The sequence below is a fragment of the Nyctereutes procyonoides genome, unplaced genomic scaffold (assembly GCF_905146905.1).
Source record: "Nyctereutes procyonoides isolate TBG_1078 unplaced genomic scaffold, NYPRO_anot_genome, whole genome shotgun sequence".
NCBI lineage: Eukaryota > Metazoa > Chordata > Mammalia > Carnivora > Canidae > Nyctereutes > Nyctereutes procyonoides.
The window spans coordinates 13,534,453-13,558,192 of NW_026575037.1; the positions used below are offsets into that span (position 1 = coordinate 13,534,453).

The 23,740-nt window shown below is 38.6% G+C and overlaps 1 protein-coding gene across 3 annotated transcripts in view; it reads right to left on the reverse strand.

Moving 5' to 3' along the window:
• Nucleotides 1-2,527: 2,527 nt before the first annotated feature.
• Nucleotides 2,528-23,740, reverse strand: part of CEP350 (centrosomal protein 350) — a 151,001-nt gene continuing 129,788 nt past the window's right edge. For all 3 annotated transcript variants that reach the window (XM_055319114.1, XM_055319115.1, XM_055319113.1), the window contains exons 35-38: nt 23,165-23,572; nt 22,923-23,069; nt 19,607-19,729; nt 2,528-6,427 (exon numbers count right to left, since the gene is read on the reverse strand). In XM_055319114.1, the coding sequence (XP_055175089.1) occupies nt 6,263-6,427; nt 19,607-19,729; nt 22,923-23,069; nt 23,165-23,572 (843 nt within the window). In that variant the 3' untranslated portion in view covers nt 2,528-6,262. The remainder of the gene's footprint in view (nt 6,428-19,606; nt 19,730-22,922; nt 23,070-23,164; nt 23,573-23,740) is intronic.

The following is a 23,740-nucleotide window of genomic DNA, read 5'->3' on the forward strand; positions in this document are numbered from 1 at the left end:
GTCATCCCGGAATAAAGTTCCTTTTGTCTCACTTTCCCATTTTAATGGCTTGGCTGGTACACAACGACTTGGACTTCCCTCTAGACCAAAAGCAGCACGGAACTCCCTAGCCAAGCTAGTGATGGACACCCGAGGGGCCTTCATTACCTGCTGGCAGGACGGGGGGCTTGTGTGCCCTGCCGGCGCCTCTTGCTGCGGACGTATCCACAATGCAGGGGAAGGAGAAGCCTGTGCTCAGGTGGGATGGTTATCACACTCATTTTTTTAATCTCTTTGGTTGGCCTCGGCCAGGCTCTGGAGGTTTCCGGTTGAGGACCATCCCCCAGAGAGGCCTGATCGTCGTCTGGGGTCTGGTTCTCCTGGGGACTCTGGTAAATGTCTCAGAATGACGGAAGGTTCTGGGAATGCATTCGTGTGCATTGCTCAGGGGCTTGGGGACTCAGGGACCCAGCTCCACCTCCACCGTTGGGGCAAACGATGGTCCTCCCGGATGTGATGTGCCTTATCTGCTGTCAGTGGCTGAGCAGGCTTCGTGGGGTGGACTGCTGGGAAAGGCAGTCGTACAGCCTCTTGCCTCCTGCACAGGCTCATAAAATTAGCCTTGGGCCCGGCACACTCCCTAAACCAAGAGCTAGAGGCCGACAGCCTGTGCTGGGCTGCTTCTTCTTCTTCTTCTTCTTCTTCTTCTTCTTCTTTCTTCTTTTCTTCTTCTTTTTTCTTCTTTTCTTTCTTCTTTCTTCTTTCTTCTTCTTTTTAAAGATTTTATTTATTTATTCATGAGACACACACACACACACACAGAGGCAGAGACATAGGCAGAGACAGAAGCAGGCTCCATGCAGGGAGCCCGATGTGGGACTCGATCCTGGGACTCTAGGATTATGCCCTGAGCCAAAGGCAGATGCTCGTTCGCTGAGCCACCCGGGCGACCCCATGCTGGGCTGCTCATCACCTTGTGTGGGGATACCTGTCCCCACTTCACACCTGTGCTTTGTTCTGCTGAAGTGCCTGCGTCCGTAGCCCTCAGGCACAGCCCCAGCTTTCTGTCCACCGTGGCACAACGTGGGGTGCGTACAGCCACACCTCCCACTCCTCTGCAGAGTGGACCTGCTGGCCCTGGGGGCCCCGGGCATCGCCAGGGGCCGGATCCTGTGCACTTCCTCTCTGGCAGTAAGGAAACGCTGTACCGCGTGGGCCGGGGGTGCATGGTGTCTGGGCTCAGTGAGCTCCTCTCGTGTCCTGGTCTCTTCCCCGGATGCCACTCATCTGCCTTTTAACCTTGGCCACACGTAGCCTGACCACCCAGTGAACGGTGGAAGAGTCCCCATGTTTCACACCTTTTTGTTTTGCAGCAGCAGCAGTCATTGTGTTTAATTTCTGAGCTTTTCTGGGATTCTGTAGGGCACTGGCTGGTTCTCCAGCATTCACTCACCACCGTAGATCTCATCCATGTTGGTCTCACCATTCTTTGCTCTGCCATCTACCAGCACTATCTGCCATTTTCACATATTTGGAGTCAAGGATAAAGATATCTGGGGGGTTTTCTCCCCATTCAACCTGTCATTACTACAGTGTCTACTTAGCACCAGACACAGTATGTGGCACATAGTGGGCACATATACAGCTCGTCTACAAGTCAGAAGGATTTCTTAGAATCTGCAGCAGTTTGGGGCCAGTCCTCTTCTGAGAATTCCTTTAATGTTCTTGGCTGTGTAGGAATTGAAGGCACAGCAGGGATGGTCATCAGGAGGCTCCTAGAGGAATTCAGGCGAGACCGTGGTGGTTACTTCTAATCTGTTGGGCCAGAGAGGATTCATTACCCTGAATGCCATACATTTCCATCTTGGAAATTCTTGTATTATTCTAGATCTCTAGCTCCATTTTTCTCCACGCTTGTATTTCTAGAAATAAATTATAGCCCCCACACCTAGTCATCAGATGGTTGCGCTCTTTTGTGGCCCACTTAATTGCGACTTTTCTGTATGTTATCTTGCAAGGGTGCTCAGAATTCAAGTCATCTGGGAGAAAAGATGTTTGCCATGAATTACAGGGAAGAAGCCCATAGAACACCAAGTTCTAATTTACCAGGGAGCCCTTCTCTAACCCATCCCCACCCGTTGGGTTCTTATTATCATATAGCCTCAAACCCTGTGTGTCCTTCATTTGCAGAACTTAACTGAGATTTGTTATGTCTTGTTTTTGAAATTCTTTTCTGATGACTCTTTCATTAGACTTCCAGCTCCATGAGCTCAGGGACCATCTCTGTCGCCTCTGCCCCAGCACTCGACACAGTGCTCAGAACATGCAGGTGTGCTCGAGGATGGTACACACGAGTGATGAATATTAGAGCCCAGGCTGCTCAGACGTATGTGGCGATGGCGTTTAGAAACCAAGGGAACAGCTCCTACGCACAGCGTGCCTTCCCCCGCGGCCCGAGCACACGTGCTCTATCCAATACGCAATTTCACAGGGACTGGCTCTCTGATCTCAGCTCAAAAGGTGAAAAAACAGACAACGTGACACAAAATTAATTTATAAATCAGTTTATTTACAGATTTTATCTTTTCTTAAAGTACATTTCAGTTAACAAATCTATTTACACAGGTATACATGGGAATTCATCCCACTTATTTTACAGATCATACTTACAAACCACACCCCAAGTCTTCTGTGCAAAGCTGCACTGGATGTGACTATTGGCTGAAAATGGCCTGAAGCCCAGGCTATTTACACGTACACAGTAAACGGGTTTGTTTTTCATGTCTGCACAGTACAGTACACACACGGAGGCCAGGCCTCCCAGAGAATGCTTTGCAATGTGTTTCCCAAGAAGGCTTTGCAAAGTCCGGAAGGAAAAGCTATTAAACATAGGTTAATTAAAATGACAGTACCTCCTTTACATCAGTTTACATTGTTTTCTTCACATTTTATAATACAAAGATATTTTATTGAATTGCTGCACAACCAGTTCAAGATGATTTGTAAACATGTAAATTCCTACAATTTGCATTAAACATCATTGTAGTTTCTATCATTTGCTCTTTGAATTAATGTTTTCTTCACTAGTATTCTTAAGGTAGTAAAAGAAGATGTAAGTTTGAACTTCTTGCAGAAAAGTTATGAGTCTCTAATGCTGTGCGAGGACACACTTTATTCAAGTATTGCAAAAAGCTAAGGCCACTTTTTTTCAAGACAAGAAAGTGAACAAAATTGTTTTTATCAATAGGCCACAACACTCTTATGAGCAATGAAATCTCTTTTGAAAGATAATTTCTCAGAGACCTGTAGTCACAGAAGGAATTTTCTTTTCTTTTGGGTAAAAGAAAAACCAATTACCTTCCTTATTAACTACTTTTGAGCTCTTCCCACTTTTCCCTAGAATAAAAATTCCTGTTTAGACCTGAAGAGGGAATCTATACCCTGTACTTGTAACCCAGAGTTCAGAACCCTGGATAGCACAAATTATTTTGGACTCAGAACTAAATCTGAAGCCTCTATGTTGGTTTACTACTAAATTCTGATAGTGCTATTCTAAAAGATATTACTGCTGATGCAAAGATCTTTTTCTTAGAGGAATTATGAATAAAGAGTGAAAGAGGATGGGAGCATGGGGAGAAGGAACAAAGATTATAAAGAGGGAATATTTAGATTCTTGATTAAGAGGCAGAGCTTGATTAAAAAGATCCCAATATGGAACAAGTGGCTGGGTTATCCGTAGTCACCAATTCTAATGCTAACAATAAACACCTTTCAATTATATCCAATAGTTAAAATAATAAGAAATCTGCTACTTATAGATTCCTCTGTTTTCTCTACCAAATTACGGACAACCATTTCTAACAAGGAGTAAGACGGATTGATTGCTGCCTCTCATCTGGAGCCTGGGATTCTGAAGACAGTGGAGACAGCGGGAGTGCACGAGGGGGGCCAACACATGGTCCCGGCCGCATCCTCACCACAGAACTCCAAGTCCGGAGAGCTGACTCCACACACTTATCTATTTTTTTCCTTTTCTGGAATCATAATGTCATAAAGAGTAAAGATTAACTTTCTTATTAAAAATTGATTTAGGTCCAAATAATGAGAATGTAGAAAAACAACCTATATTCCTATTATATTATTTTCATATTCACTTATAAAAAATTTATAGCAGCTGTAAAGTTTCAGTATCATAAGGACAATGTAATCCTACAAACAGCCAAAGGGTGTAGACAAGATGTTTTTCTGTCTTCCAAATAACACAAACTAAAAAGAAAGGCCTTTGCTTTTCCTTGGCCAACGTGAAAACACTATCTCCACACTACTGGTTAATAACCCCAAGAAACCCTAGCTTCTCTTAGTGGATCTGCTCATATGGCTACAAGACTAGAGCTCAACATCAAAAGCCCAGAAGAAATGCTGGCGATACATCAATCTGCGCATTTCCCGAGACCCAATCACCACATTTCAGTGCTTTCCTTATTTGTCAAGAGCTATCATACCAGTCATTGTGCAAAATGCAAATATTCCAATGATTATTTCGCTAAGTTTCTCATGATGGCAAGATGAAACCAAGGAGGGATGGAAGTGTGCATAGTGAAACATCTGAGACGCAAAGGCAGGTTGGGAGGAAAGATGCAGAAATGAACGAACGTGCGCACTTAAAGATTATACCATCTTTGGGGTTTTTCTAACATATTTTGAAGCTACTAACATTCCGGGATATTTGTAAATATGAATCCAGTGGATGTCTTATATCATGCTTCTAATCAGGACCTTCAATATTAAGGCATTTACATTCACGCCTAAGATTATCCACATTCTTCTGGATTACTTGAAGAAGGACAGGACTGATTAAGAGAAACCAGTCAAGAAGGCAGGGTACTGAGGTCCTGGAGAGCATCACGTATGCTCTAATGTAGCAGCTGGCGTCTATATATATATTTTTTTCAGGTACAGGTAATAGTTGTGAGAAGCAATGCTGCAAGAGAGGCAGAACTGAATTTTACAGTGTCTTTAATCATCTTATTCCATTCCTGCTATTGCAGGTGATCTTGTAAAAGCTCATCTTCTTTTCATTGAATTAAACTGCCTTCTTCGATATGTGTATGGGTTTCTTAAAACCGTAGATTTCCTGTGCAAAGACTATGAACCACAGAAACTTCAAGACAGAGGTTTAACTATTACAAGAAGAATCTCTCACTTCTGAATGGGGACACACATTTTCAACTTAATAATTTATCTCAGAATAAATTAAAAAATGTTCCATAGCGCAAAACAAGCACATGAACGATAGACAATATCTTTTTGTCTTTGGTGCACACACTCATTTCCTAAATCATTCAAGTAACAGCGTCTCTGACTTCTTGGGGGAGAGATGGGAGTTGAAAGTTTGAAGGCCAAAATGAATTATTTCCACTTTTGCCATGCCTGGATGCCTGAGATGGTCCTGAGGATCCGTGATTCTAGGAGCAGCTGGTAGAGGTTCAGAAGGAGTAAGAAAAGTGCAGGGAGAGAAGAAGGGGGAGAAGACCCAGCCCTGCATCAGTCCTTTGAGCCCCGTCTTCAGTGGGGGCATTCTTTGTTTTCATGCCCACACAGAGAAAAAACTCAAAATAATGCAAAGGTTTAAAATTCTTTAGATGGTGCTCAGAAAGCAAGGCTACCATGGATTTCTGTGAACTCGACAGTCCACTTGGTGCTGCTCAACTGCAATAATGGAAGAAAATGATCTTCAAAAAGAAATGAAATGAATTCCAGAATGTGAAATAGGCACATGTTATTAGGCTTGCCTATGTAGAAGTGGTTAGGGGTTTAATACTGTTTAGAGACTATAATGTCCATTTATGACTTTCACGGTGTAAGACCAGGATTACATTTCAAAATTGGTAAGATGCAGAATTCTATATACCTCTCCTGCCTGACTTCAGCCTCAACAAAGTAATAGCCTAGTCTAAGCTAAGAGGTCAGTCTGGTGTTTTCAGCCCACAGCTGAGACCCAGTAGGGGTGTTAACAAGAGGTGTAGGATTATACTGTGTGTCAACATCAGGAGTGCAACCCTGCCCACTGAAAATAACCAACTAATCCAGTGGACAGTCTCTAAAGGCAAAGGCTGTCATACCAGATATATCGCACTGTCCCATGAACTCCAAACCAGTAGTCTTTAAGAAAAGGTAACAAGTCCAGAAGCGCTCTTGCTATGATGGAGATGGGGTGTGTATCAGGAGGCAGAAAGGCCCAGGACTCATGTTAGCACTCAGTGTTCGATTTATTTGCAAGATGTCACACAAGTAGCATTCTCCCCTGTTTTTCACTGATCTGATTCAGAACATCAATAGTATCTCTGATCAAGGTCTCAAAGATCCCATCAGCTAGCTGCATCTTCACACACAACTCATCCTCATCATAGTTCACCCACTGTGCCTCCTCTTCGTGGAGCTCCTGGACCTAGAATTTAGAGAACAGAAAGGTTAAAAAGTCACTGTCACATAAAAGCTAGAAAGTTAATTGTACTGCTATTATATATTCATATTAATTATATTCCCATCCATGAGAATACAGCCCAAGGAAGTTAGTCAGAGAAAAAGGTTGTTTATATGATGATATCAATACTCCTTTAAAAGTTTTAAGTTTGAAAAACCTCAACTGCCAAATAAAAGTGCCTTCAAAACTGTCGAAATGGCTTCAAATCTGTCAAAATGGAATTTGACAGTATTCCAGGATTTTATAGATATTAAGAATTACAAGTATGTTTTCTATGACAACATAAGTGAATGTGTATAAGGATTTAAGGGGAAGAGAAGAATGTAAATTATTACATATATGGATTTACACTTATAAAATACATATATCCAAAGAAAATACTGAATGTGATTCTAGAGTATTATAAATAAGTGAAGTTTAATATTATTTTTAAAATATATTATTGCTTAAGTTTATTTTTTTATTTTTTATTTTTTAAATTATTTATTTATTTATGATAGTCAGAGAGAGAGAGAGAGAGAGAGAGAGAGAGAGAGAGAGAGAGAGAGAGAGGCAGAGAGGCAGAGACACAGGCAGAGGGAGAAGCAGGCTCCATGCACCGGGAGCCTGACGTGGGATTCGATCCGGATCTCCGGGATCGCGCCCTGGGCCAAAGGTAGGCGCTCTAAACTGCTGTGGCACCCAGGGATCCCTGCTTAAGTTTATTTTAAAAATCAGTCATGTGGGGTGCCTGGGTGGCTCGGTTGGTTGACTGACTGGCTCTTGATTTTGGCTTGGGTCATGATCTCAGAGTCATGGGATGGAGCCCTGTGTCAGGTTCCACACTCAGCAGGAGGTCTGCTTGGGATTCTCTCTCAACTTCTCCCTCTGTCCCCTTTCTCACTCTAAAATAAATCATTTTGAAAAGTATCAGTTATGTAATACTTGCTTTTTTAAAAAATTGAAGCATAGTTGACACACAATGTTATATTTGTTTCAAGTGTACAACATAATGATTCAACAACTCCATATATTATGCTGTGCTTGCATTTGTCCCCATACAATGTTATTATAATATTAATTACATTTTACAGTTTTGAAATTCCTAAGGTAAACCCAAACTAATCAAATTAGAACTAAATGTCCAAGATTTTTTGCTTGTTTATAACTTTTAAAGACTTCTCATGGGCACTTGGGTGGCTCAGCTGGTTAAGCGGTTGCCTTCAGCTCAGGTCATGATACCAGGGTGCTGGGATCAAGTCCCGCATCAGTCTCTCTGTCCTGCTGGGAGCCTGCTTCTCTCTCTCCCTCTGTCATCCACTCCCCCTCCTTGTGTTTTCTCTCTCTCTCTGTCAAATAAACAAATAAAATCTTAAAAAAAAATACTCAGAAAAGAAACATATGAGACTTAATAGTATGCAATGATACTGTGTGTGGCATGGAGGCCAGGTGGAGAAAGTGGACTGTAACCCCCAATCTAGTGAGGAATTCAGTGAAGTCAACCGCAGTGATGGGGTTCTCTAACCAGAAGTCTTAACTTGGTGAAAAAGTCATGCGACCACAAACGCCTGACTTGCCATGATAACTTCATCTCGAAAAAGGTAGAGGGTGTGAAAACAGGAACTTGTACTCTGGTTCCTGTTATGAGCAAACAAGAAGACTCTCAGGAGAGAGAGACCATATCGCCCTGGAGTTTGAGAGCACATGAAGGAAGAAGAGCCTTTCCCAATCTATGACCTTGGTCAGGGCTAACAAATATATGACACAGTGGCTGTCATGTTCTCTCTCTTTGAGGAGGGTGTTTGAAGGATTTGCAAAATATCCATTTCATCTGTTCCCTAATTTATGATCCATGAACAGATCTGCCACCAAAAAGTCAAATAAGTTTTAGAAAACTCCCTCTGGAGGTTCACATTGTACATTAGCCTATTAAAAAGAAGTCCATCAGTAAAGAAACTTGTTTAATTCAGAGTTTCCTATATTTATTTCAACAAAGCATCATTTTGTATTGATGTGTAAGAAATATTATTCACATACCAAGGAGCTGGTATTCTTCTCATGAACGATGCTGTAAAAACAACAGCCTGAGGCAACACTTCTCAAACCAGTGTTGAGGGAAAAACATATTCTGGGAGAACTAACAGGTGTGCCCCCACAAAAGATTTCCTATCTCCCATGAATTTTGTCCAAACAAAGTTGCACAGCTTTCTTTTTTCTAAGTTTTTCAGCCTTTAATATTAAACCTTTTCTTTGAGCAATTTCCTCCCTGGTGACAAAATTTAGGAGGCACGGTCCTGATGAAATCATCTGTGGCCTTACAGTAGAATATATGCTCAGGACATGTGCTATCTCAGCACAGAGACGATAAGCCCCCACAGCATTCTGTCAGATTTAGCAAAAGCTTTGCTCCTCCTCAGAGTAAGAACCACTTTCCTTTCAGATGGTGATGACCAACATCATGCTTTCCATTTCCCTGTGGCCATCCAAAAGCACAACTTCGAACTTCAACATGGCAACCAAGGGATCTCAGAGCCTGCAGATCTGCCTCCATTTTTTTCCTTCTGGAAAGAGGCTCCCTTTTAGAGCCTCTTCTATTTTATTACACATTTCCCCTCCTCCTACACATGTATTAGGCATATATGGCAAGTTAATATATACTATGTAAGTTAATTAAATTACATTAAAAAGTCAGTCTAATAACTCCATTTTCCTTTACTTTGACAGGGTATAAGGCTGGTGGAAAAGAGAAAGGTGGGAAATAAAATATGGCCAGATTTCAGCAAGCATATGGCAGGGTCTTTCGCTATATCCTTGTGAATAAGATGAGGAAACAGAAACAGGTCAATTAAATGGATTTGTGCCTTTTTGATTAAAGGACAAAACAACTACCAACCTGCAAGGATGTTTCCACCTGAACAACTCAGGAGCTTTTTCCTCTGTGCCCTCATCTATCTTGCTCATATTTCATTATTTGGCGAAATTGTACTCTATGTATCTGTTCTCCTACTAGGCTATGAGCTCCTCAAGATTTTTCATTTTTAATTTTCCAGTGACAAGGACAGTGCAAATAGAATGTTAAATAAATATCTGGCATGTGGGTTTTTTAGTGAGTGCTAAAAGGCTGTCTTTGGATTGTGTCCAGTTCATCATTTTTGGTAATGGTGTGGATGAATTTTAGAGGTAACATGAGGTCGAAAAACAGAACTACATTGGAAGAATGTACTTGAAAATGTATTGGTAGCTTGGAACAAAGGGCCAAATTCAATAAGATGATGGAATAAGAGAATAAAATCCTGTATTTGGGCCCCCAGAATAACTAGAAAGGCATAGGTTGAGCCTTTGGTTTTGGGGTTTTCCTAAGTTTTTGTGAGTCTCATGTGAATGATGTTAAAAATAAATGTGATTATAAACTGGATTAATAGAAAAAGGAGATTATATGACTGTACTAATTAATCAATACACAAAATATTATATGGCTAATTGCGAGTATGGTGTCTAAAGAGGGAAACTGAAAAAGAGGTAAAGCTGAAAATGTTAAAGGAACTTAAAAACACTATCAGACAAGGGGAGAGGATACCCACATTTAACAGGGAGGGACTCAGGTACAACATGACAGCTGTCTCAAAGGCATGCAGGAAGAATGAAAATTGTCATATAAAACCCAAAAGTGAGTGAAGTCAATTATAATTCATTATATGAAAAACTTTTCAGGCTTACTAGGAGAAAGCACTCATCAACAGTAAGTAGAAACTCAGGAGCTATCTAGCTAGTATTTCATCAGATTTTAAGCAGTGAAGGAGATTCAATCATTAGCTAGGGGCTTTCACTACAGGATTTGTCATTTTAAGTGCAATTCTACCTACAGTAGAGAGATTCTCCAAGCCTACTGTGTATAAAGGACATACAAAAGTTGGTCTAATTTGTCATTCATTCCACATCACATCTACTTTGAGAATGCATTGCTAAAAATAGCTCATCATATTTCTAGCTCACCTAAGATACAAATTCACCAATGTCCTTATGAAGTGGTAAAGGGACAGTGAATGCGAACTGCAGCTGAAAGAAATATTTCTTTTTTTGGCTAATGGAGGCCTTTCTGCCTAAAAAAACATTCTTTGTGTTTTACTCACCTCAAATAATGCCACAGTCAGATGTACAGTTAGACTGATTAGGGACCTTCCTGGTCTGAGCAATGACAGCTAAATTATACACTTTCTTTCTTTTTTTAAGTAGACTCCACACCCAATGCGGAGCCCAATGCAGGGCTTGAACTCACGACCCTGAGATCAAGACCTGAGCTAAGATCAGTCAGATGTTTAACCGACTGAGCCACTCAGGTGCCCCTAAATTACACATTTTTGTATGGAGGAAGCAACTGTTTATTATGAAATGTTTAATACAATAGTTTCTCAAATTATAAGCGCTAAGGTTCCATTTGAGGGCACCTCTCCACAGTGTGGATGCCGCCTGTGCCACCGCAGGGACCCTGCTCCTACAGCCCCTCCTTGCTCCTCTGCATCATCACATTTTCTCTAGTGAACTTTTCCTCTCAGCATTATTTCTTTCAAGTTACAAGAACCCTCTCTTGTCACCATGCCCCTCTCCATCTTTCACTTTACTAGAAAAACTCCTTTGAAATGTCCACTTTTGCTCTCACTAATCTTTTATTCTCTTTTGAAACTTACTGAAATCCAGTGCTGACCTCAGGCATGCCACCCGGATTATTTATATTAATGTAAGATAGTAAAGACCTCCACATTGCTAAATCCCATGGTAAATCCTCAGTTCTTATTTTACGTGACCAGTTAGCTGTATTCCATGCAGTTGATTCCTCCCTCCTCCTGGAAACACTTTCACCTGGCTTCCAGGACCCCATACTCTCTTGGGTTTCTCCTACTTCTTTGGCTGCTCCTTTCTAGTCTCCTTTGTTGGTTCTTCCTCATCTTCTGAATGCTTGAAACATTGGAGTGTGTCCGGAATCAGTTGTTGGACCTCCCCTCTCTATTAGTTTGCACTCTCTTGGCCTCATGGCTCTGCCTGCCATCGCTATGTCCTGGACTCCCAAATTCCTATCTCCAGCCTAAGTCTCTTGCCTGAGCTCCAGACAGATATATCCAATTGCCTATTCAGTATCTCCATCTGAATGTTTATCAGACACCTCAAATTTAGCATGTTCAAAACAGAATTCCTGATATTCCTTCCCAACCCACTCCTCTCAATCTTTCTCAAATAAGCAAATGGCAATTCTATCCTTCCAGTTGCTCCCAGCAATCCAATGGAATTATTCTTAATATCATTCTTTCTTTTATATGCCATATCCAACATATCAGCAGTTCTGCTGTTCTATTTTGAAAATATGTCTAGAATCTGACAACTTCTCACCACCTCAATCTGGCCATTATTATCACTTGCCTGGATTATCACAATATCCTACTGGTCTCCTTGCTCCCATCTTTGCTACCATTCCTTCAATCTATCCTCAACACAGCAGCCATAGTGATCCTGTTAAAATGTACATCACATCACTCTTCCTCTCAATTGTTAAATGTCTGCTGATCTTATTCAGAGTAAAACCTAAAGTCTTTATAAGGGCCTATTAGACCCTACATGATCTGGCCGTCTGTACACACACACACACACACACACACACACACACAAACACACACACAAACACGCGCACGCCAATACCTCTGGAACATCATCTCCTACTATTTCTGACCCCTCTCACTCTGCTCCACACCTAGTGACCTTCCCCTAGTAATCAAGGCCCAATGTATCTTTTCCAGAATGTTCTTCCCCTGGGTGAGTGCTTGGCTGTCTTTCCCTCAGTCCTTTAAGCAAATGTCATCTCTCAGCAAGACCTTCCCCAGACATCCTATCTAAAACTGCAACCCCCAATATTCCCTTATTGCATCTATATATTTACCTTATTTTTCTTGTGTATCCATCTCCCTCACTAGAATGAAAGCTCCTTGCATTTCGTCTGATTTGTTCATTAATGCATTCCCAGGGTCTAGAGTACTATGCTTAGTACATAGCAGGTGTATAAGAAATAACTGATTGATTGGGTTAATTTGAACTGGCCAAGGATGCCCCTGGGAGTTCAGTGGATCCTTTTCAATAATTCAATAGGCAAATAGGGAATAGTTTTGTCTAGTTCTTTCTTAACTGTTGTGAAGCACAGTGTTTATGCATACACACAGAGTCCCTTTTCTAATTAAACTGTTTTCACATGATTTAATTCTGTGCTAATAATAATCTTTTTTTTTTTTTTTTAAATCACACTGGACTGCGTGGTGACAAACCAGCGTGATGAAAGAAAATACTGAACTGGCAGAAAATTGTACTGAAAAACCTGACAATATGGCTGACACATTATATGATCTAATATAGAAAGATGGAGCCACAACATTCTGGGAATTAAATCTACTAGTATTGTTAGGATCTTTAGGCAAAGGTGACAGCGTGTGCTTGTTCTGAGTCAAAATATCTTTATCCTCAAGAATCAAGCATAGGTGGCAGATTTAAACCACCATAGCTGAAGGGCATGTACATTTTTTTAAAGGATTTTATTTATTTATGAGAGGCACAGAGAGACAGGCAGAAACATAGAGGGAGAAGCAGGCTCCCCACAAGGAACCCAATGTGGGACTTGATCCCGGATCCCAGGATCACACCCTGAGCCGAAGGCGGTCGCTCAACCACTGAGCCACCCAGGCGTCCCAGGGCATGTACATTTTTAATAAAAAGATGGAAAAGCCAAAAATCTTCATAGTTCTATATCTCATAGCACAAAGTCAAATTTCTGACCCATATTCTAATTGACATAATTTAGACTCTGCTGTTTGCAGACAGGAAGGGTGGGGATCAAGTAAGAAAATGATTATAAATCAATAAAAATTATTATATTAATAACTTCATACTTTTGAGAGCTTCTTATATGCCACTTAGCACAAAGAGTCTCTCATTTGGTCATTACAACAACTCTATGAGGCTGCCACTCTACAAATGGGGAGACTGAGATGCACAGAGGTAACTTACCCAAAGTCACATTGTTAGTAAGTGGTAGAGACAAGTTTGGAACCTTATAAGAGGTCTGATTCCACAGATCTTGCTCTTAACTGCTAAGCCATATTTTCTCACTAACATCCATGGAAGTATTTGGGGGTTCATTATATCCAAAAATATTAAATGAGGCTCAGGAAGTTTCAGGACCTTTAAAAACTAAAGATCCTAAGCAAAATTACCAATAGTCAAAATTCTAGAAAAACAATAATACCCATCAATTTTATAAGAACAGATGGCTTCATTTTATCTATAGTGTTGGGCTGACCAAAATATTAACCATTGTCTTCCCCTGCTCTTTTAAATTATAATATCCAGGGACACCTGAGTGGCTCAGTCAGTTAAGCATCTGCCTTCAGCTCAAGTCATGATCCCAGGGTCCTGGGATCAAGTCCCGCATCGGGCTCCTTGCTCGGTGGGGAGCCTGCTTCTCCCTCTGTCTGCCACTCCCCCTGCTAGTGCTCTCTGACAAATAAATCTTTAAAAAAAATTATAATATCCAAATCTTATTTAGAAATAAAATTTGAAAAACTCCTGGAGTGCATTAAAGCACCACACCACCACCACCACTAGATGGCAAGACTGGCAGAGTAAAAACAGGAGAGTAAGATAATGCAAAAAAGTTCTCATATAAACACAGATATACTGGATAAAATGTAACAAAAAATACTTGCAATGCACAAAGAAATCTTGAAAAAAGAGGAAAATCTTAAGTACTAGAACAAATAGGAATTTAAAAGAGCAGCAAGTGTTGCATCTAATTAGGGGAAGAATTAAGAGCCATGAAAGAGAACTTGTCCAGAGAAGTGCCACAGGGAAATGGAGACTTAAGGAGAAGCAATATTCTAAGAGACAATAGCTGAGAATTTTCCAGAATTGGGTAAAGATATGAATCCACAGATTTATTTTTTTTAAAGATTTATTTATTTATGAAAGACACACACAGAGAGAAAGAGACACACAGGCAGAGGGAGAAGCAGGCTCCATGCCAGGAGCCCGACATGGGACTCGATCCCGGGACTCCAGGACCGCGCCCTGGGCCAAAGGCAGGCGCCAAACCACCAAGCCACCCAGGGATCCCCCCTGAATCCACAGATTTAATAAGCACAGTGAGTCCAAAGCAGGAAAAATAAAATGAAATCCACATCTAGACATATCCAGAGAATTTATAAAATGAACACACAAACACCACACACATAACCTTCAATAGAAACTAACAAGAAAAGAGATTCCCCATAAAGGACTGTCAGCAGATTTCTCAAGACCAACAAGAGAGGTCAGATTACAATAAAAGAATACCTTCAAATTGCTGAAGTAAAAGAACTATCATCTTAGAATTCAATACTTAAGTAAACTATAATTCAAGAGTAAGAGCTGAAATAAAGACATTTGCAGACAAAGACAGAGCTTACATTAAGTTAATGAGATTATGAGTTCATACTTTAGGATGGTGGAAACTGGACTCAGTGGAAGAGGAGGAAGGGGTTCTATACCATTATCTGTTCTTTTTTGTAATTTTGGAATATTTAAGAATGTTAATAATATATAATACATTATATACTATTAATATTAATATTTAATAATTAAACATGCAAAAGATTTAGAATAGCTAATAAACAGGTAAAAGTTAATCACATTTAATAATAAAATTATAAAGAGCAAAATCAGCTAATTCTTTTGATAAAGATTTAAAAACTGGTAATAGCTAGGTATTGGCAAAGGCGAGAAACTCTACTCTTGTTATCTTGCTGGTGAGTATGTATAGTTGGTACAACCTTTTTGGAGAACACTTTGATAACACATACGAAAGCCTTAACATTCTGCATATATTTTTAATCAGTAATTCTATTTTAGGAGTTTACTCTAAGGAAATTATTGACAATAAGTACAAAAATCTCATACTGCAAGATATTTATCACAACACTGTTGTTTAAAAAAGCAAAAAAATTATTGATTGGTTAAAATAATGGTACATCCATTTAGTGGATTACTTATTTCCAGGAAAATAAAATGGCATAAAGTTATTAAAAGTGATATAAAATAGAGGAACATTTAGTGAGAATAAAAAATGTTCATTTTATTAAGTAAAAAGAATCAGATCACAAAAAAAGAGACAATGATCTCATTTGTTTAAAAAAATTTTGTGTATAAAAGGACTCCAAGTCTATATACATCACAATATTAGGAGTTATCTAGATGTTGAGATTATCATGATTTTCTTTTATCAATATTTTGTAAATTCTCTAAAATGAGCATGATTATTTTATAATAAACACGATTTTTCTTTTGTACTAAGGGAAGAACTTTTGGTTCATATGAGTGTTATAAAAAATTGTTGTTTTGAGGGGCACCTGTGTGGCACGGTTAAATGGCTCCTGGTTTTGGCTCAGGCTCATGAGATCTAGTCTTGAGATGGGCTCCGCACTCATCATGGAGTCTGCTTAAATTTCTCTCTCCCTCTGCCTGTGGCCCTCCCCCATTCTTGCCCTCCCACCAAAATAAATAAACATATCTTTAAAAAAATATTGAGTGCAAAAACATTAGAATCTCCAAATGCCAGGTTGGCTATATAATTGTGGGAGAGGAGTTTATTAAGCATCTCTTAATAATTAACTCAAGAAGCTAGCAGTACCATTTAGCTACACATTCAGAAGAGTGGGAGAAAAAAAGAGTGAACTCATGAAACAAATTACATCTCTCTGCAGGAAAGTGAAAAGTATTTTATGACCAGCAAAGGGGACATACACATAATATATATTGTTACTGTTTCCCAACTCCTAAATCTCTTGAATTGTTATACATACAGATGTCACCTTCAACAAAGTTATAATAATCTTATACTAGCTAAAGAAATTTTTGTTTGCTATTTGAGACTTTTCTGAGAACTGCTGGAGAGACAGATGTTTCTATATAAGTGATCCTATATGGCACTGTTGAAAGCCTTTGCTGTCCAAGGACAGTTTCTTGTTTTTTGGTACATCTAATAAAGGGTCACAAACCAATCTGCTTACTCTTCACTTGTGAGATATATTACTTGTCATTTCGGATTAATAATTCAAGTCTGAGGATGCTTCCAAATTGTTGCCTCTCCCTCCAATATATTTAATCCTTGGACTATTAAGATGACATTTTTATATACTTGTGAAGTAAAAGCTGTCTGTAACTAGCTGGAAGCTGGATATAGTAAGTCTTCACTTTCTGTGTCCTTTTGAACTGGCACACTATGCTAGTTTCCTCATTTGCTTTGACATGCTCAAGATAAACTTATCTAAGAAGTTTTGCTTTAATAAACAACAGCCACCTGTGCTGTATAGGCTAATATCCTTCTACCTGGTTTTTCTTCCTCCACACACTTGGTTCTTTTGAAGAATTCTCCCAGTATATACATACATACACATACATATATTATATACATATTTAGAAAAATACACAACTAAAAGATTTATTTTTATTTTTAGGGGGGGGGGCAAAGGGAGAGGGAGAGAAAATCTTAAGCAGACTGTCTGCTGAGTGGGGAGCTCAATCCTACAACTCTGAGATCATGACCTGAACTGAAATCAAGAGTCAGATGCTTAACCCAGGTGTCCCACTCACCTTGCATTTTTAAAACTGCCAATCTGGTCTTATAGTTTCTCTAGCTTAAGTTTGTTTTCATCATAAAATCCAAAAGCCTTAACATGACTTACAAAGTACTGGAGGATGCAGATCTTACCCCTCCAGTTTTATCTTATGCCACTTCCAACCACTAACATTTCAGATCAAATCCAAGCTCCTCCTCATTTCAGGTCTTGGCAAATGTGGTTTGCTCCCCCTGAAATGCTCTTCTATCTTAGAACTCAGGTAATGCTTACTCATCCTTAAGATCTCAGCTCAAATGTCTCCTCCTCAGGGAAGCCTACCTTGACCATCCTTATTAGATCAGTTTCCTTTGGTTTATGCTTTTACAACAGCTCTGTATTCCTTTATTTTTATTGTTTAATTTAGAATTACACACTTGTGTAAATTATATATCAAATGGCTAGTTTTTGACAGCAAACTGTAAATCCACGAAGACAAGATCTATACCTGTCTTGCTTACTACTGTCACATTAGCCCTTAATTAGTACAGTTCTTGATTCAAATGTTTACACTGAGATGATGGTAGAGGATGTTATCAAGTTAACTGATAGAAGGATAAAAAAAGGATAAAAAGAAGGATAAATGAACGTTTCTTGACATGCTTTCTTCTTCTTCTTCTTTTTTAAGATTTTATTTATTTGAGGGGCACCTGGGTGGCTCAGTTGAAGCCTCTGCCTTTAGCTCAGGTCATGCTCCTGGGGTCCTGGGATGGAGACCTGGGCTGGGATCCATGCTCAGCAGAGAATCTGCTACTCCTTCTCCCTCTGCCCCTCCTCACCCCCGCTTGTGCTCTTGATCTCAAATAAATAAAATCTTTTTTAAAAAATTATTTGAGAGAGTGACAGAGAGCATGAGCAGGGAGCATCATGCAGGGCTCCAACTGAGGACCCCAAGATCGTGATCTGGGCTGAAAGCAGATGCTTAAGCGACCAAACTACCCCAGGCGCCCTTTAATTACTACAGAAGTGCTGGAAGCAACATCTTGGAAATTAACAATAACTCAAACTTTAAGCCACTATTGAAATATGAGAACAAGTTCACATTCTTGAGATGCAAAGATCTATGAACAACTAGTTGGTTAAAATCTTGGCTCTCATTTGCTGGGCAAGTCACTTAATATCTTTGAGTTTAAACTTCCTCATTTATAAAACAGAATAACATGACTCCTTCCTACCTCATATAATTACTGTGTTTTATAGTGTGTTCTTTTCATGCATGAAAAAAGGCATGAAAAAGAATGGCAAGCTATTAAATAAATGTTTATCTAGTATAGTTGTTACTGAGCAATGAAGCAATGGGAAGACATATACTTGGGGAAAACTGATTAATTTAAGGATTAAACTTGTTTTTCATCATATGAATATAAATATAAACAAGACTGAAAGTTCAGAATTAAAATGTTTAGAGATAAACCTGAATCAAGTAATGCATTTCCTAAAGTTTGCTACTACTTAACATTCTTTTAGGGAAGAAAGAAAAGAATAAAAGTCCTTTTTTTACTTTCCTTTTTCTTTTTTTGGTGTGATAAACATTTTTTTTTTTTTAAAGTAGGCTCCCTGCCCAGCATGGAGCCCAATGTGGGGCTTGAACTCATGATTCTGAGATCAAGACTTAAGCTGAGATCAAAGTCAGATGCTTAACCAACTGAGTACCCAGGCACCTTGATAAACATTTTTCTAGTGCTAGAGAAATATACTGCAAAATGGAATAAATCTTATCCAGCTAAAGCTCTGGATAATAATAATAATGGCAAAATAGTAACAACTAGTTTTTATTGAGTATTATATACAGGGAATTCTTCTATACACACATATATAAATACTCATTTTAATTCCTTAATAACTGTATTGGTAGGCTGCAGACAGGGAAATGAGACATAAAGAGGTTAGACAATTTGTCCAAGATTACACATCAGGTAAGTGGCAGAACAAGTATTTAAACTCAGGCCATCAAAAAAATAAAAAAAATAAATAAACTCAGGCCATCTGGCCCCAGAATCTTTATTGGTCTCTTTCTATTTTTAATTTAGTACCTTAAACTTTGCATCCACTCAACTTTTTCTCAAATTCTCCACACCCACAAAATACTGTTAAGTTAAATATTGATCTATCAAGTTCAAAAGAAAGCAAGTCCTAAAACTGAGGGGCAGAAATGCAGCAAATGAAAGATTTAAGGCTTTACTATCATAGACTTAAAAGCAATTGTATTTCCCCTCTTTTAAAAGACTTCACTTATCTATCTGAGAGACACAGAGAGAACGTGAAGAACAGAGAATCTGAAGCAGATTCTGCGCGGAGCACAGAGCCTGATGTGGGTGGGCTCGATCCTACAATTGTGAGATTATGACCTGAGTTGAAACCAGGAGGAGGATACTTAACTGAGCCACCCAGCCACCTCTTCTCTTTCTTTTTAGAATCTAATCACATTCTGATTTTAGAAGAGACAGTCAAAATAAAAAATATTTCAGTTATATACACTGACCAGGATATGATCCACTCGGTCTCTTTTCTTTCTTCCAAATTTCATCATTTTCTGCCAATCTGTTTTGTGGTTTGGCTCCTTTTTAAGACTAAACAACTTGAGTACTTCTGTGGCTATGAAGTTCTGTGAAAATAAGAGGGAATGAAACAAAAACAACAAAGTTCCTGAGATTTAGTGCTTATGATGCAGATTTGTGCTAAGAATATAGAATTTATAATAAAAGATCATACGAATTTCTCCCACTTACAGTTCCACTTAGCAATTTGAAGACACAAGCATTCCAAATGCTCAGACTTATTCACTAAAGAATTTTTGTTTTTACACAACATATAAAAGTAAAACTCATTGATGAATCTGCAAAGAAAAATCACTTGAGAGTCCCCTCTACCCAAGAACTACTACCACTGGCTAACTTCAAGCTGGGAAAACTACTAACAGAAGCATAAAATAATCTCTGCATCTGAAAAATTCCATATAAATGTTGGAGGCAATGCCATGTGAGCAAAGTACAGGCTTTGGCTAGGATAGTTTATTCTAAAGCACCATGACTGAATTTGTTGAATTAAAAAAATATTAATCAACATTTCAGTATAAAAAACATGATAGTTTTACTAACAATATTTAAACTATCACCCTTAGAAAAAACTTTACAAAACGCTATTTCAGTATGAATATTGGTGGGTAGCATCACAGTGTGTTATATTGACATATGCATTCTGATGATGGTTGATATATATTATGTGCCTTGCCTTCTTTCAACTTATTTGTTCTTTGTTATTAATAAATTTGGGTTTTTACTACTTTTTACAGTTCTGTTAAAAAACAATGTCCTTAATGGAGGAAAAGATACATTTAAGAATCAGAATAATTTGAGAAGATTCTCAAACCAATGAGTCTCCGAACTCTACCACTATACACATACACTCTCTTACTAATGGATGTATTAACTTTGGAGGGCTGAAAGAAATGGAGTACACCTGTGTTTAAAACAAAAACAAAAACAAAAACTCTCCAGGTGGTTCTGATATTCTATTTCTTAAAGCTGAAAATCATTTTAGTTTTTTTTTAAAAATCTAATTAATCTTTGCGGGATCCCTGGGTGGCTCAGCGGTTTAGTGCCTGCCTTTGGCCCAGGGCGCGATCCTGGAGTCCTGGCATCGAGTCCCACGTCAGGCTCCCGGCATGGAGCCTGCTTCTCCCTCTGCCTGTGTCTCTGCCTCTCTCTCTCTCTCTCATGAATAAAGAAATCTTTAAAAAAATTAATCTTTGCACTTTTTTTTTTTTTTTTGGTGCTACTTACTTCAATTTAAGCAGAAGTCAGCAAGCTTTGGTAAAGAGCCGAACTATAAAAATTTTAGGCTTTATGGGCCATGGGGTCTCTGTCACAACTACTCAATTCTGCTCTTATAGCAGGAAGGCAGCCATAGACAATATTTAAACAAATGGGTGTGGCTGTGGTCCAATAAAACTTCATTTATAAAAACAGGTGGTAGGCTGGAACTGGCCTGTGGGCCATAGTTTGCCTAACTTCAATGTAAGCATATAATGCATCTCATAAACATCACTGGTGTTCTACGAGTACAAAATATTTTCAAAAGCTTTCTATAGTTAATGCTGTGTTACTGTATATTTGGAAGTTGCTAAGAGAATAGATCTTAACACTTTTCATCACACAAAAAAATTCGTAACTATATGTGATGATGGATGTTAACTAGACTTGTGGTGATCTTTTCACAATATATACAAATACTGAATCATTATGTTGTACATCTGAAACTAATGTTATATGGTAATTACATTTTAATAAAAAAAAGACTAAATTGTTTAGGCAATGCCTCCACATTATACACCAGAATATTGTATATGTTCTTTACTGTATTCTAATCTTTGATGATTTTAAGAAAAATATACCAGTAAGATGAGTACAGTTGACTCTTAAACTCTTGTGGGTCCATTTAGTTACACATGGATTTTTTTTCAATTGAGTACATTACAGTACCATAAATGTAGTTTCTCTTGAGATTTTCTTAATAACATTTCTTTTCTCTAGCTTACTTTATTGTAAGAATACAGTATATAATACATATACAAAGTATGTGTTAACTGTTACTTGTAAGCTTTCTGGTAGACTCTCCATAAAGATTTTCAATTGAGTAGGGGGTTGGCATCCCTAACCGCCAACAATGTTCAAGGATCAACTATAGTTGGAGGTACACTATCTGTAGGGAAAAAAATCAGCTTTCCATGATCAAATAAGGTCTGCAAAATACAACTCCAGACCCTTGCAACTCGGAGTGGTTCTAGGGTCAAGAGAAGCTACATCACTAAGGAGCTTGTTAGAAATGCAGAATCTCAGGTCCTACTCCAGATCTGCTGCATAAGAATCTCCATTTTTAACAAAATCTCCAGATGATTCATACTCACATTACAGTCTGAGAGGCACTATACTGGAAATATAACCTTTGTTTGTTATATGACCTGTGTGTGTGTGTGTGTGTATACACACACGCACACACACACATACATACACAGGTATTACAGATATAGATATAATATTAGGTATTTTATCTTATTTCAGCTTATTCATTGTTATTAATAAATTAATAAAATAAATTTGCATTATAAAATATAGTATTTGTGGGTATAAATATATAAATATATTTATATATATATTTGTACATGTGAAGAGGCAGAGAACTGCTATCATTGTGACTCTAAAGTTTTGTTGGGAGTTACTGTAGCTTTAGGGTACTTAATCTTTTCAGAGGCTTCTTAGATAATAATATATTTTATATATCATATTACTATCCCACATATTTCAAAACCACATTACTAATCTGAAACCTCCAAAATCAAAGATGAAAAGGTAACACCTGTCTAGGGCTGGCATGTTTGATATATGACATCTTTTCACGTGTAATTCTAGAATATCTATTTCTAAGTCACCAAAAATTTACCTAAAACTCCAATGAATCACAATAATTTATTTCCCTATTTCCTAATTTTTTCTTAAATGTTAGAACTTAAATTTTATAAATTATACACACACACACACACACACACACACACACACAGGAAATGACTGTTAAAACTATGCTTTGCAAAAACTTGAGAATTCAGGATTCCCTCTCACCCCGTCCCTCCACTGCTCATGGATTCAATGAATCAACAAACATTTATTCAATACCCACTATGCGACAGGCCTTGAGGACAGAGGGTGAATAACACAGAAAAGTATCTGTTTTCATGGCATTTATAGATCTGCATAAATGAATAGCAAGTCAAAAGAGGAGATACTGTCTAGTTTGCAGTTTACCTTGATTTCGTCAAGGTTATTTGGATTTTTCACTCGTCGGAAATAACTAGAGTTGATTCTACATGGCTTCATCCAGACAGGTTGATTCAAGTTGGGATCCTCTGCGAATATTTCCTCAAAAATCTCTTTTGTTAAATCAAAAACCGCCTTGAAAGAGAAAAGTAAAACAAAATGGCTGAGAATCCAAAGTTCAGACAACGGAAATAAATTCAAAGATTAAATTATCGTTCCATGTTACATACCTGTTTGTAGACCCTTTTACTAGTGCTTTCTATATCTAGACCCTTACTGGCACAGCCAAGCAGTTTTGTAGGAATGCTGATGCTATGAAGATCATGACCTAATTCTTTCCATTTCCAGAGTTCTTCTGCTGCATTATGTACCAGAATTTCTACTTCCTCTGTAGTATGTGGGACTGCCAATAGTGTTTCACATGGCTTCTGGGGAACTCTTTTAGGTTCTGCCATTAGAGGTACAATTGTTTCTTCTGCTTTATTTTTGGGGATCTTGTGAGAAGAGCTCAAACCAAAGTCTTCATCAAACCAATCTTGATCATCTCCTAACACACTCAGGAACTCCCGGCTGATCTCAAGTTCAGCAAGTCTCTTCGCAAGTTCTTCCTGCCCACTGGCACCAAATACTGGACTCTCCTACAGAATTGGAACCATTCAGATAGACCACCATTTAGTGACCTCAGATCACTCATTTGGGTTTTTTTTTCTTAAAGACAAAGCAAATATATTATTTGTATATTTATTACTTCTCTATTATAAGCAAAATAAAAACAATATGGTGGCTGCCAATTAACAAGTTAAGAA